The 15,707-nt window shown below is 40.5% G+C and overlaps 1 protein-coding gene across 4 annotated transcripts in view; it reads right to left on the bottom strand.

Moving 5' to 3' along the window:
* Positions 1–7,966: 7,966 nt before the first annotated feature.
* PAICS (phosphoribosylaminoimidazole carboxylase and phosphoribosylaminoimidazolesuccinocarboxamide synthase) overlaps positions 7,967–15,707 on the bottom strand; it is a 53,436-nt gene continuing 45,695 nt past the window's right edge. For all 4 annotated transcript variants that reach the window (XM_047719374.1, XM_047719376.1, XM_047719375.1 and 1 more), the window contains one exon: positions 7,967–8,232. In XM_047719374.1, the coding sequence (XP_047575330.1) occupies positions 8,066–8,232 (167 nt within the window). In that variant the 3' untranslated portion in view covers positions 7,967–8,065. The remainder of the gene's footprint in view (positions 8,233–15,707) is intronic.

Here is a 15,707-nt window from a genome sequence, read left to right as displayed (position 1 = left end):
CTAGAAATTTGTGTGGATAGAAAGAATTGAAACACCTTACCTGAAGCTGGTATGAAGGAACGAGGTGTCGGACCCCGGGAGGGGTTGAGAGGGGGTTCACCAGACAGTTTTGGCTCAAAGCAGCCTGCGTTTCTGGGGCTACAGCAGCTGGCGAGGCAGCACCCCTGTCCCACGAGGCGGACGCAACTGAATGACGATCTAGGGAAGAGAGGAAAGTCTATAGGGTGGTACAAGTACTAACTAGAAACCTTAGGGAGTCCTTTGAAGGAGAGTGGGGAGAGAAACGGCCTCTCTTTGCTGCTGGAGAAATTCCTTCATAGAGGAATTATATTTGAAAAGGATCGTTAAAGGCGATTTAGGGGTAGGGTCTGAATAAAATTCTAGCAGAGAAGCGAATATGGGGAAAGGCACAGAAGAAAAAAAGAACGAACAAGTGCAAAGCACGTTTGATGAAACCCCCTTGGCTGCGCTGTGAGCTCCAGTTCAGGAACAGTCGGCAGTAAGGCCAAAGGATGAGGTGTAAGGGATGAGAATGCCAGGGCTCAGTTCCTGCCTCTGCGACTCTTGTGAGCAAGTTATTTATCAGAGTCCCAGTTTTCCCGACTGTAAAATAGGGAAAATATTATTATTGTTCTGGGGATAACATATACTTCATGCATCCTAGCATGTGCTGGCACTCAACACAAAGACGTAGGGGTTTTTGTAAGAGCTTACATATCAAGATATATTTGAGTGTCGGAACCGAGTATCTGTTGAGTTCTTAAAAACGAGGGGGCATTTTATTGAATGCCCCTGAAGACCCAAATATTGTCCGAGTCCACTAACTCCTGCCACTTCCTCTCTCTTTCCCAGCATCCTATTCTTTTTATCCTTCAGTATTTCTGTACCTGCGTCCAGATTTTAAAAAGTACTTATCTGATCTTGCAAACCAGGCAACATCCCCCATTATTCTCTGATATAGCTCTCTACTTCTGAGCACTCATCGTTTGAAGCCTATCTCTTTATATGGATATCATTTTCTTGAGGACAGGGACCACATTTACTTTTACCACAGTATCTTTAGGATCTAGCACACTGCCTGGCACATATTTGGTACTCAACTTTTTAACAGGAGTTTTTGCCTATTTCTTCCCTAATTTGAGTTCCTTCAGAGTAGAAGGTATGTCCAGCTCCTGGTTGTGTCCAGTGGTGCCTGGTACATTTCATGTCTAATCAATATAGTATAATGTAAAGACAGCACTGCTGGTCTAATGAACTCTATCTCAGGAGAATATAATCTCTGTGAATTAGTAAAAATCATGGAAAGAGTTGTGAACTTTCATTGTGGAACTGTCAGGGATTTTAAGCTAATTATGCTTAGATTTCAGGAGGGCAAGGGAGTTCAGATGACATCTGATATACTCAAAATGTGTAATTTTTTCTGAGGAACAGTTCTATAGTTTTCACTGGATTCTTCAAAGGTGTTTTTATGCAACAGCCCCACCCCACCCGAGGTTAAAAACCACAACCTTAGTGGTGATTCTGTTCTCAGAAGACTGACTTTATAAAAGAATTCAGTTTTAGTTTCTGCTTCAGGCTTGATCCCATACTCTATGTAGCTTCCAAAAATTCCTCAGAATTCTGTTATGGACTCCTATGGTTGTATTGCTTATGTCATTTTCATCAGGTTTTGTTGCAAACAGGATATAAGTATATGGATTTTATCTGTTTTTGTTTGTTTTTGTTTTTGTTAATCTGCCATTTTTGAGACGAGTCTTCCTGAGTGGTCTTTTAAAGAATTTATCTGGGGCACCTGGGTGGCTCAGTTGGTTAAGCAGCTGCCTTAGGCTCAGGTTATGATCCCAGGGTCCTGGGATTGAGTCCCACATCAGGCTCCCTGCTTAGTGAAGAGTCTGCTTCTCCCTCTCCCTCTTCCTGCTGCTCTGCCTACTTGTGTTTTATATCTCTGTCAAATAAATAAATAAAATCTTTAAAACAAATAATTTATCTGATGCCATTCTTCTACCCTCAAGATATCTAAAAGCCTATCATGTAACACCCTTTGTGGTTTGGCCTCTACTGTTTTTTTTTTGTTGTTGTTTTTAAAAATATTTTTATTTATTTATTTGACAGACAGAGATCACAAATAGGCAGAGAGACAGGCAGAGAGAGAGGAGGAAGTGGGCTCCGGGCTGAGCAGAGAGCCTGGCACAGAGCTCAATCCCAGAACCCTGGGATCATGACCTGAGCCGAAGGCAAAGGCTTTAACCCACTAAGCCACCCCGGTGCCCCTGGCCTCTACTTTCTATCTCCCCAACCCACATAGGTCTTCTGTTACTCACTCCCTAGTCCCCTTGCATGTAATACTCGACATTTAGTTATGTGTGGTTCTTTGTTGCTATACCTATGGGATTTTGCACATTTATTCACTCAACAAATATTTACTAAATACTTTGTATGTGTTAGCATCTGGCATATATTGGTTGCTAGGGATACAATTTAAAAAATAAGACAACTCTGTATACAAAGAGTACATTCATTCACAATATATATTTGTTCTTTAAATCCCTTCCTTCTTTGTGTACTCAGAATCCCTGACCATTTACTCCATATTAAGACAATGTAGTGTTTTGAAATTGTCTGCCCCTGAAAGACTCCAAAATTCATTGAGGGCAGAAATTGGATCTCATTCATTGCTACATCCCCAGGATCTTGCACGTAACTGCTACTCAAATCCTTACTTTTTTGCACCATGCATTTAGCTACTTTTGATTTCTGAGAAGCTTCCGTGTACAGTATCTTGTCATTTTATCCACTCTGTGAAGTAGGCAGAAAACATATTTAGTTGTACCTTACAAATGAAGCTCACAGTAATGTACCCAGTGAAATCTTTTCATTTCCATTCTACTGCTATTTTCACTGGACCACAATGCTAAGTGAACAACCCCATGCCAAGTATTTTGAGGTCATGGGGATGGTGCAAAAAGCACCATTAAGGGGCGCCTGGGTGGCTCAGTGGGTTAAAGCCTCTGCCTTCAGCTCAGGTCATGATCCCAGGGTCCTGGGATCGAGCCCCACATCCGGCTCTCCGCTTGGTGGGGAGTTTGCTTCCCCCTCTCTCTCTCTGCCTGCCTCTCTGCCTACTTGTGATCTCTCTCTCTCTGTCAAAAAAAAAAAAAAAAAAAAAAAAAAAAAGCACCATTAAATATTTTCACTCCTGGGGCACCTGGGTGGCTCAGTTGGTTAAGCAACTGTCTTCAGCTCAGGTCCTAATCCCAGGGTCCTGGGATTAAGCCCGTGTCAGGCTCCTTACTCAGCAGGGAGCCTGCCTCTTCCTCTCCCTCTGCCTGCTATTCCACCTGCTTCTCTCTCTCTGTCAAATAAATAAATAAATTAAAAAAAAAATTCACTCTGGCTTCCCAAAAACTGCTGGGCTGAAGATGTGTGGATAAGCCATATTATGCTGATTTTCTGTTCTTTTTTCCTGTTTAGAAATGAAATCAACTGAAGGGAATATTAAATTCAAGGTGATTTTCATGGCAAATCAGTTCCACTCATACCGTCTTCTACAGTTTACCAAACGGGATATTACATAGCGTATTCATGTGTCAGGATATACTTTACATATGTTGACTCATTTAATTCTCCTAACAGTATGAGGGAGGGAGTATTATTAGTCTTATTTTACACTTGGAAGTAGAGGCATAAAAAAAAAAGTAATTTACTGAAGGTCACATCATCCTCCACCTGGACTTGTAATAGATCCTTAACCAATCTCCTTGCTTGTCCACACAATAGCCAGAGAACTTTAAAAACATGTTAAATAGGTCATGTCATGCCCCTACTCAAACTTTCCAGTGGTTTTTCTTTCACACTTCAGTGTGGCCTAGGTCCTAAGTGATCTAGCCTTTACTTACATCATCTTCCACTCTTACCTTTGCTCACCAGAGCTCCAGCAATAGTGGCATTTGAGAACCTCCTCAAAAAGGCAGAGCTGTTTTCCTTCCTGCACCCAGTCTGTGTACTTCGCCACATTTTTGTATGGCTTGCTTTTACATCATTGCTCTATTCTTTGCAAAAACCTTCCTCATCCCCAGCACTGTTCTATCATGTTGGTTATTCTCCATATGCACTTATATTTTTATGACATCTTTTATACTTTTAAGACATCTTTTATGGTTAACCCCAATAAGATTTTTGTGACAGTGGGGGTTCTGTTTCTGTTCAGTGCTGCTTTCCTAGGGCCTAGAATAACCAGGCAAACCATGTTATTTCATGAATAGATGAATGAATAAAGATTCACACATCTTTATCTTTTATTTGGCTACAGTGTTTACATTTCAGAAGGCTTTAAAGCAACAGCAACTGTAAGCATGCCTTTATGATACAAAGTATAGTACTGTATTACCTGGGACAAATATTTCTTCCTTTTTATGTTCACCTACAAGCCCAAAGAAAGTATAATCACCCAAAGATGGCAAACCAGGTAGGTTTGCATAAATTAATCTAACAGTTAAAATACTTTCAAACAAGTATTTTCTCTAGTATTAATGAAACTACCCTACTGAGGATATACATACTCTAAAAAACTAATAATGAAATTGATAATGACCATTAAAACAGTCAGTCCTATCTACTAGTCTAAATGTGTTTTGAAATTTCTCATGTACTACACCAAAGCAGGTGGAATTTTTGCAGGTAGAGAAAGAAGAGCTAAAATTGCAGCCAATGACTATTCAGAGGCCACAAAACCAAAGTTTAAAAGATGTTAAAATCATCTATTTTTTTTTAAGATTTTATTTATTCATTTGAGAGATGGAGATCACAAGTAGGCAAAGAAGCAGACAGAGGAGGAAGCAGGCTCCCTGCTGAGCAGAGAGCCCCATGCAGGGCCTGATCCCAGGACCCTGGGACCATGATCCAAGCCGAAGGCCGAGGCTTTAACCCACTGAGCCATCCAGGCACCCCCAAATCATCTATTTTTAATTTTCTTGTGAACTAATGTAAGAGAATGAAGCAGTAATTTCTACAATTGTCCCATGGCTAGCAGATTGCTAGGCATAATACACCAAAGCAAAAGGCAATGTGAGGAAATAAAGTGTAAGATTATTCTCCTCTCTTGCAGCTTCCAATCCAACAAAGAAAAAGGGATTTGGGAAGGTTTCATGGAGAGAGTGAAGATGAAGCTCTAGTAACAGATTTTAATGACAGAATAGATACTAATAGTTTAAGAACTGAAAAGTACATTGAATAAAGATGTGGTATGTATATACAATGGAATATTACTCAGTCATCAAAAGGATGAATTCTTGCCATTTGCAGTGACACGGGGGCTAGAGTGTATCATGCTAAGTGAAACCAGTCAGAGAAAGACAAATACCGTATGATTTCACTCGTGTGAGATTTAAGAAACAAACAGATAAACATATGAGGGGGTGGGAAGAGGGAAAAACCGTAACTCTTAATGATAGAGAAAAAAACTGAGGGTTGATGGAGGACCTGGGTTGGGGATGGGCTAAATGAGTGATGGGTATTACGCAGGGCACTTGTTATCTTGTGCACTGGGTGTTGTATTTTAAGTAATGAATGACTGAATTCTGCTCCCAAAACCAATAGTGCACTGTATGTGAACTAACTAGAATTTATAAACTAAAACTAAAAATTAAGGAAAAAAAAAGATTAAAAGTACAGATAAGTAATAGTCCAAAAATTATGAGGAAAGCAAGTTCCCTTGATGGGTTGCACCAGTGATTCTTTTTTTTTTTTTAAGATTTTATTTATTTGACAGGCAGAGATCACAAGTAGGCAGAGAGAGAGAGAGAGAGGAAGAGAAGCAGGCTTCCCAGTGAGCAGAGAGCCCGATGCAGGGCTCGATCCCAGGAGTCTGGGATCGAGACCTGAGACGAAGGCAGAGGCTTTAACGGACTGAGCCACCCAGGCGCCCCTGCACCAATGATTCTTAAACTACAAAACATGGATAGGCTTCAAGGGAATGCAGAAACTAATGGAATCTGTTAGTAAATTTTGAGTGCAATTCTCTAGGGAGAGTGTCAAGGGCATTCATATTTCCAAAACAGTCTATGTTGCAAAAGAGATGTTAACAGTTTATGATGTAGGTCCCTGGACAACTTCAAAATGTTGAGAATGCAGACCACCTAGATCGGTCCAATAATGTAGAATTTGACCCCCACTTGAGGCTTTTGTACAGAGGATGGGTTAACCGGAAAATTCAGAACTCTGTCAGAGAGAAACATTAAGGATGAAATAACACTTCTGGTTTGGGACAGAGAGTATATAGCCAGTTAACAGGCTGGATGGCAGATGAAGTAAGTTTGGAGCATTCAAACAGAGAGAGAAATGTACAGTTCAAACTACAAGTCTACAAACACAGACCAAGGAGTTAGTAATGCTAGTTTTAGCTGAAGGAGTTACTCCAACGATTATTTCTAAGTAATGGAGAGACTCAACAGAAGAAATATCAGTACTCAAAGGGAAAGGATAATATAAGAAAAATACCAGTATTAAGGCTGGAATATCTTGGTGTCTAGTCCAAGAAAGGAATGGTTAGAACAATCATACCCGGCCCCACGAGATGAGGTAAAAGAAGTAATAAGAGATAGTAGCTTGTTAACAAGCTACTATCAGAGGAAGGTGAAAAGGTGTGGACAGTGTAAGACAGTGGCAAGGATCTTATCAAGATTTCGTCTTCAGCAGAGATATTTTTTTTCCACACAATCACAGTGTTTTGGTTTTTTCAAAAGATTTTATTTATTTGTCAGAGAAAAAGAGACAGAGTGAGCACGAGCAGGGGAGCAGCAGGCAGAGGGAGAAGCAGTTTCCCTGCTGAGCAAGGAGCCTGACACAGGACTCAATGCCAGGACGCTGGGGTTACTGCCTGAGCTGAAGGCAGACACTTAACCAACTGAACCACCCAGGCATCCCTACAGCAGAGATTCTTAACATTTTTAATCCCTTGGATAAATACCATGATTGCCCCCTTTCCACAAAAGCGAACACATATATAAAATTCTACATGGTAGTTTAAGGGGTTCATAGACATTCAGATTAAAGTTTAGTGATCTATAAAAAAGTCCTCAGGTCTGCATACTCTAACAGTGATTTCCAAACATGATTTATAGATTAATGATGAACTATTAACACCTCTCAGTAACAATCGCTCCTTTAGAGGTGAATCTTACTGGGTACCCTGCCCACACTTACGCTGTTGTAAGATATGGTTATCAACTAGGAGATTCCAATTTTGGAAAATTGTGGTAGGCTGAGGACTGTTAGTTTAGCTAAAACATGTATTATCAGAATTAAAAGAATTTTATGATCCACAGAGGCACCCATTATAGCTAAATTAAGATTTACCAAGTCTTTCATCTGGAATGACAAAGATGACTCTACCTTTTTTTTTTCCTCCATGGGAAATTGCCCTGACATCCATCAGAGAAGCTCTTGGAAAAGGCCCCTATCTATGGTTTCCACAGTATCCCTTCATCTTATTTCATGTGTCTTCCCTACCCCCAACACCCATTTCAACTCTAAACAAACAAATAAAAGCAGAACAAAACAGGATCTTGGTCTATAGGTGGGGATAAATACACATCTATTTTGAGATACCGACTGCAAATAAAACACCACACCCTTAGGATTTTGTAAAGATCATAAGGTAAAAGAGGACTATATTGCTCTTATCACTCTAAGATACAAACATTTTAACTTTTTAAAACTTACGGGTTGAGATACAGATGGTCAAATAGTAGTTTAGAGCTCTATAATAGGACATTATTAGCATTTAAGAAATGTATTTGTTATCTACTTGTGACTACAGAGTAGCTAAGAGATTTTAAAAGTGTCCTTATAGTAATTTTACTTCCTATAAAGAAATATTAATATGTCCATAGAGTCTACTGATCCATCAATCTAGAGAAGCACTTATTCACTAGTAAATTTTGTTTTCTTTGATTTAAAAATTGTTTTCTTTGATTTAAAAACTTTCACCTTGATCTTTTTCTGAAACTAAACAAGAAATGTAAAGTCTTTCTTAACAACAACAACAACAAAAAAAAGCAATGATGTTTTACAAATTGCCCTCTCTGATTTTCTTGTCAGCCTGCTTCAAGGAAATCCATGTGTTCAATATACTTGCTCGCAGTTTAGCCCATACCAAATGGTTGTTTAATCCAAATATCTGAGCAGCAAACTGAGCTGATCCTTCTGGAGAAAGTATGGTTGAACAGCCAAGACCTATTGGTTCAGAAAGGAAAAGACAGAATATTAATCTGTTAATTATTAATGAAAAGAGGACTTAGTAAATTTTTTTCTTTTTTTAGTTAAAAAAAAAAAAAATCTCTACACCCAACATGGGGCCCCCCAGATCGAGGGTCCCATAGTCTACCACCTGAGCCAGCCAGGGACCCCTAGTAAACTTTTTTTTTTTTTTTAATTTTTTTTTATTTTTTCAGTATAACAGTATTCATTATTTTTGCACCACACCCAGTGCTCCATGCAATCCGTGCCCTCTACAATACCCACCACCTGGTGCCCCCAACCTCCCACCCCCCACCCCTTCAAAATTCTCAGATCGTTTTTCAGAGTCCATAGTCTCTCATGGTTCACCTCCCCTTCCAATTTCCCTCAACTCCCTTCTCCTCTCCATCTCCCCTTGTCCTCCATGCTATTTGTTATGCTCCACAAATAAGTGAAACCATATGATAATTGACTCTCTCCGCTTGACTTATTTCACTCAGCATAATCTTTTCCAGTCCCGTCCATGTTGCTACAAGACTTGGGTATTCATCCTTTCTTTTTTCTTTTTTTTTTTTTTTACAGCTTTATAAACATATATTTTTATCCCCAGGGGTACAGGTCTGCGAATCGCCAGGTTTACACACTTCACAGCACTCACCATAGCACATACCCTCCCCAATATCCATAACCCCACCCCCCTCTCCCAACCCCCTCCCCCCATCAACCCTCAGTTTGTTTTGTGAGATTAAGAGTCACTTATGGTTTGTCTCCCTCCCAATCCCATCTTGTTTCATTTACTCTTCTCCTACCCCCTCAACCCCCCATGTTGCATCTCCTCTCCCTCATATCAGGGAGATCATATGATAGTTCTCTTTCTCCGATTGACTTATTTCGCTAAGCATGATACCCTCTAGTTCCATCCACGTCGTCGCAAATGGCAAGATTTCATTTCTTTTGATGGCTGCATAGTATTCCATTGTGTATATATACCACATCTTCTTTATCCATTCGTCTGTTGATGGACATCTAGGTTCTTTCCATAGTTTGGCTATTGTAGACATTGCTGCTATAAACATTCGGGTGCACGTGCCCCTTCGGATCACTACGTTTGTATCTTTAGGGTAAATACCCAGCAGTGCAATTGCAGGGTCATAGGGTAGTTCTATTTTCAACATTTTGAGGAACCTCCATGCTGTTTTCCAGAGGGGTCGCACCAGCTTGCATTCCCACCAACAGTGTAGGAGGGTTCCCCTTTCTCCGCATCCTCGCCAGCATCTGTCATTTCCTGACTTGTTAATTTTAGCCATTCTGACTGGTGTGAGGTGATATCTCATGGTGGTTTTGATTTGTATTTCCCTGATGCCGAGTGATGTGGAGCACTTTTTCATGTGTCTGTTGGCCATCTGGATGTCTTCTTTGCAGAAATGTCTGTTCATGTCCTCTGCCCATTTCTTGATTGGATTATTTGTTCTTTGGGTGTTGAGTTTGCTAAGTTCTTTATAGATTTTGGACACTAGCCCTTTATCTGATATGTCATTTGCAAATATCTTCTCCCATTCTGTCAGTTGTCTTTTGGTTTTGTTCACTGTTTCCTTTGCTGTGCAAAAGCTTTTGATCTTGATAAAATCCCGAAAGTTCATTTTTGCCCTTGCTTCCCTTGCCTTTGGTGATGTTCCTAGGAAGATGTTGCTGCGACTGAGGTCGAAGAGGTTGCTGCCTGTGTTCTCCTCGAGGATTTTGATGGATTCCTTTCTCACATTGAGATCCTTCATCCATTTTGAGTCTATTTTCGTGTGTGGTGTAAGGAAATGATCCAATTTCATTTTTCTGCATGTGGCTGTCCAATTTTCCCAACACCATTTATTGAAGAGGCTGTCTTTTTTCCATTGGACATTCTTTCCTGCTTTGTCGAAGATGAGTTGACCATAGAGTTGAGGGTCCATTTCTGGGCTCTCTATTCTGTTCCATTGATCTATGTGTCTGTTTTTGTGCCAGTACCATGCTGTCTTGAGGATGACAGCTTTGTAATAGAGCTTGAAGTCCGGAATTGTGATGCCACCAACTTTGGCTTTCTTTTTCAATATTCCTTTGGCTATTCGAGGTCTTTTCTGGTTCCATATAAATTTTAGGATTATTTGTTCCATTTCTTTGAAAAAAATGGATGGTACTTTGATAGGAATTGCATTAAATGTGTAGATTGCTTTAGGTAGCATAGACATTTTCACAATATTTATTCTTCCAATCCAGGAGCATGGAACATTTTTCCATTTCTTTGTGTCTTCCTCAATTTCTTTCATGAGTACTTTATAGTTTTCTGAGTATAGATTCTTAGTCTCTTTGGTTAGGTTTATTCCTAGGTATCTTATAGTTTTGGGTGCAATTGTAAATGGGATGGACTCCTTAATTTCTCTTTCTTCTGTCTTGTTGTTGGTGTAGAGAAATGCAACTGATTTCTGTGCATTGATTTTATATCCTGACACTTTACTGAATTCCTGTACAAGTTCTAGCAGTTTTGGAGTGGAGTCTTTTGGGTTTTCTACATATAGTATCATATCATCTGCGAAGAGTGATAGTTTGACTTCTTCTTTGCCGATTTGGATGCCTTTAATTTCCTTTTGTTGTCTGATTGCTGAGGCTAGGACCTCTAGTACTATGTTGAATAGCAGTGGTGATAACGGACATCCCTGCCGTGTTCCTGACCTTAGCGGAAAAGCTTTCAGTTTTTCTCCATTGAGAATGATATTTGCGGTGGGTTTTTCATAGATGGCTTTGATAATATTGAGGTATGTGCCGTCTATCCCTACACTTTGAAGAGTTTTGATCAGGAAGGGATGCTGTACTTTGTCAAATGCTTTTTCAGCATCTATGGAGAGTATCATATGGTTCTTGTTCTTTCTTTTACTAATGTGTTGTATCACATTGATTGATTTGCGGATGTTGAACCAACCTTGCAGCCCTGGAATAAATCCCACTTGGTCGTGGTGAATAATCCTTTTAATGTACTGTTGAATCCTATTGGCTAGTATTTTGGCGAGAATTTTTGCATCTGTGTTCATCAAGGATATTGGTCTGTAGTTCTCTTTTTTGTTGGGATCCTTGTCTGGTTTGAGGATCAAGGTGATGCTGGCCTCATAAAATGAGTTTGGAAGTTTTCCTTCTATTTCTATTTTTTGGAACAGTTTCAGGAGAATAGGAATTAGTTCTTCTTTAAATGTTTGGTAGAACTCCCCCGGGAAGCCATCTGGCCCTGGGCTTTTGTTTGTTTGGAGATTTTTGATGACTGTTTCAATCTCCTTACTGGTTATGGGTCTGTTCAGGCTTTCTATTTCTTTCTGGTTCAGTTGTGGTAGTTTATATGTCTCTAGGAATGCATCCATTTCTTCCAGATTGTCAAATTTGTTGGTGTAGAGTTGCTCATAGTATGTTCTTATAATTGTATTTCTTTGGTGTTCGTTGTGATCTCTCCTCTTTCATTCATGATTTTATTTATTTGGTTCCTTTCTCTTTTCTTTTTGATAAGTCTGGCCAGGGGTTTATCAATCTTATTAATTCTTTCAAAGAACCAGCTCCTAGTTTCGTTGATTTGTTCTATTGTTTTTTTGGTTTCTATTTCATTGATTTCTGCTCTAATCTTTATGATTTCTCTTCTCCTGCTGGGTTTAGGGTTTCTTTCTTGTTCTTTCTCCAGCTCCTTTAGGTGTAGGGTTAGGTTGTGTACCTGAGACCTTTCTTGTTTCTTGAGAAAGGCTTGTACTGCTATATATTTTCCTCTCAGGACTGCCTTTGTTGTGTCCCACAGATTCTGAACTGTTGTGTTTTCATTATCATTTGTTTCCATAAATTTTTTCAATTCTTCTTTAATTTCCTGGTTGACCCATTCATTCTTTAGAAGGATGCTGTTTAGTCTCCATGTATTTGGGTTCTTTCCAAATTTCCTCTTGTTATTGAGTTCTAGCTTTAGAGCATTGTGGTCTGAAAATATGCAGGGAATGATCCCAATCTTTTGATACCGGTTGAGACTTGATTTAGGACCAAGAATGTGATCTATTCTGGAGAATGTTCCATGTGCACTAGAGAAGAAAGTGTATTCTGTTGCTTTGGGATGAAATGTTCTGAATATATCTGTGATGTCCATCTGGTCCAGTGTGTCATTTAAGGCCTTGATTTCCTTGTTGATCTTTTGCTTGGATGATCTGTCCATTTCAGTGAGGGGAGTGTTAAAAATCCCCTACTATTATTGTATTCTTGTCAATGTGTTTCTTTGATTTTGTTATTAATTGGTTTATATAGTTGGCTGCTCCCATGTTAGGGGCATAGATATTTAAAATTGTTAGATCTTCTTGTTGGACAGTTCCTTTGAGTATGATATAGTGTCCTTCCTCATCTCTTATTATAGTCTTTGGCTTAAAATCTAATTGATCTGATATAAGGATTGCCACTCCTGCTTTCTTCTGATGTCCATTAGCATGGTAAATTCTTTTCCACCCCCTCACTTTAAACCTGGAGGTGTCTTTGGGTTTAAGATGAGTTTCTTGTAGGCAACATATAGATGGGTTTTGTTTTTTTATCCATTCTGATACCCTGTGTCTTTTGATTGGGGCATTTAGCCCATTAACATTCAGAGTAAGTATTGAGAGATATGAATTTAGTGCCATTGTATTGCCTGTAAGGTGACTGTTATTGTATATTGTCTCTGTTTCTTTCTGATCTACTACTTTTAGGGTCTCTCTTTGCTTAGAGGACCCCTTTCAATATTTCCTGTAGAACTGGTTTGGTATTTGCAAATTCTTTCAGTTTTTGTTTGTCCTGGAAGCTTTTAATCTCTCCTTCTATTTTCAATGATAGCCTAGCTGGATATAGTATTCTTGGCTGCATGTTTTTCTCATTTAGTACTCTGAATATATCATGCCAGCTCTTTCTGGCCTGCCAGGTCTCTGTGGATAAGTCTGCTGCCAATCTAATATTTTTACCATTGTACGTTACAGACTTCTTTTCCCGGGCTGCTTTCAGGATCTTTTCTTTGTCACTAAGACTTGTAAATTTTACTATTAGGTGACGGGGTGTGGACCTATTCTTATTGATTTTGAGGGGGGTTCTCTGAACCTCCTGAATTTTGATGCTTGTTCCCTTTGCCATATTGGGGAAATTCTCTCCAATAATTCTCTCCAATATACCTTCTGCTCCCCTCTCTGTTTCCTCTTCTTCTGGAATCCCAATTATTCTAATGTTGTTTCGTCTTATGCTGTCACTTATCTCTCGAATTCTCCCCTCGTGGTCCAGTAGCTGTTTGTCCCTCTTTTGCTCAGCTTCTTTATTCTCTGTCATTTGGTCTTCTATATCGCTAATTCTTTCTTCTGCCTCATTTATCCTAGCAGTGAGAGCCTCCATTTTTTGATTGCACCTCATTAATAGCTTTTTTGATTTCAACTTGGTTAGATTTTAGTTCTTTTATTTCTCCAGAAAGGGCTTTTATATCTCCCGAGAGGGTTGCTTTAATATCTTCCATGCCTTTTTCAAGCCCGGCTAGAACCTTGAGAATCGTCATTCTGAACTCTATATCTGACATATTACCAATGTCTGTATTGATTAGGTCCCTAGGCTTTGGTACTGCCTCTTGTTCTTTTTTTTGTTGTGAATTTTTCCGCCTTGTCATTTTGTCCAGATAAGAGTTTATGAAGGAGCAAGTAAAATACTAAAGGGTGGCAACAACCCCAGGAAAATATGCTTTAGCCAAATCAGAAGAGATCCCAAATCGTGAGGGGGGAGAAAGGGGATAAAAAAGGGTTCAGAAAGAAAAAGAAAAAAAAAAAACTATTAAAAAAAAGAAAGCCGATAAAGAAAAAATATAAAAAGAGGAAAAAAAAATATATATATATATTAGATAAACTATTTAAAAAACGTTAAAAAAGAAAACGGTAAAAGTTAAAAAAATTTAGCAGAAGAAGAGAAAAAGAAAAAAAAATTGAAAAAGAAAAAAAAATTAAATTAACTGCAAGGCTAAAAAAATCATGGGGAGAAAGCCATGAGTTCCGTGCTCTGGAATTCCGCCGCTCTCCTTGGTATTGAAACTGTACTCCTTGGTTGGTGAACTTCGTCCTGGCTGGGTTTCCCGTTGATCTGGGGGAGGGGCCCGTTGTAGTGATTCTCAAGCGTCTTTGCCCCAGGCGGAGTTGCACCGGCCCTTACCCGGGGCCGCGCTGAGTAATCCGCTCGGGTTTGCTTTCGGGAGCTTTTGTTCCCTGAGCGCTTTCCGTAGAGTCCGGAGGACAGGAATGAAGATGGCGGCCTCCCGGTCTCCGGCCCAGAGGAGCCGAGAGCCCGGGGCCCCACTCCTCAGTGCGCCCTCAGAGAACAGCGCCCAATGACTCCCGTCAGCCTGGCCTCCGGCCACGATCCGAGCTGACCGAGCCTGCGACCGGTTCAAGGCAACCCCGAGCTGAGAGTCACTCCTCGGCTCTGTCTCTGTAGCCGGCTTCCCCGCTCTAATACGGGTAAGCTCTGCGACACTCAGACACCCCCGATCCTTCTGCGACCCTGCGGGACCTGAGGCTGCGCTGACCCCGCCTGGGCTTCACCCCAGTTAAGCCTCTGGAGCGATGTCCCTCAGCGGAACAGACTTTTAAAAGTCCTGATTTTGTTCCGTTGCTCCGCCGCTCGCCGGGAGCCGGCCCCTCCCCCCGCGGTCTATCTTCCCGTCGCTTTGGATTCACTTCTTCGCCAGTCCTACCTTGCAGAAAGTGGTTGATTTTCTGTTTCTAGAATTGCTGTTCTTCTTCTCTTCAATCTCCCGTTGGATTTATAGGTGTTTGCAATCTTTAGATAAGCTATTTAGCTGATCTCCCGCTACCCGAAGTAGTCTCAGCTGCTACTTCTCCGCCATCTTGACTCCTCCCCCCCCCCCCCCCTAAACTATTTTATGCTCAGAAAAATCCTGCTAGGGGCGCCTGGGTGGCTCAGTGGGTTAGGCCTCTGCCTTCTGCTCAGGTCATGATCTCAGGGTCCTGGGATCGAGCCCCGCGTCCGGCTCTCTGCTCAGTGGAGAGCCTGCTTCCCCCTCCCCACTCCCTGCCTGCCTCTCTACCTACTTGTGATCTCTCTCTGTCAAATAAATAAATAGAATCTTAAAAAAAAAAAAAGTCCTGCTAATCAAAAACAATAAAAAGCTACTGTATCATCCTTGTCTAAAGTAGGATCTGCAGAAGGAGTTCCATCTCTACTACTGGAGTGGTAAAGTGATTATTAAGAGCATTAAGTAATATTTCTCTACCATGAACTGGTATCTTATATACAGCTATCACTTTTTTTTTTAAATATTTTATTTATTTATTTGACAGAGAGCACGTGTGAGGGAGGAGGGAGCACACATAGCAGGGGGAGCAGCATGCAGAGGGAGAGAGAGGAGCAGATTTGCCAAGCAGGGAGCCCTATGCGGGGCCCGATGCCAAGACCCTGGGATCATAACCTGAGCCAAA

This window comes from Lutra lutra, chromosome 2 (assembly GCF_902655055.1).
Source record: "Lutra lutra chromosome 2, mLutLut1.2, whole genome shotgun sequence".
NCBI lineage: Eukaryota > Metazoa > Chordata > Mammalia > Carnivora > Mustelidae > Lutra > Lutra lutra.
The sequence above is the reverse complement of the archived record's forward strand: the minus strand, read 5'-3'. Positions and strand labels throughout refer to the sequence as shown.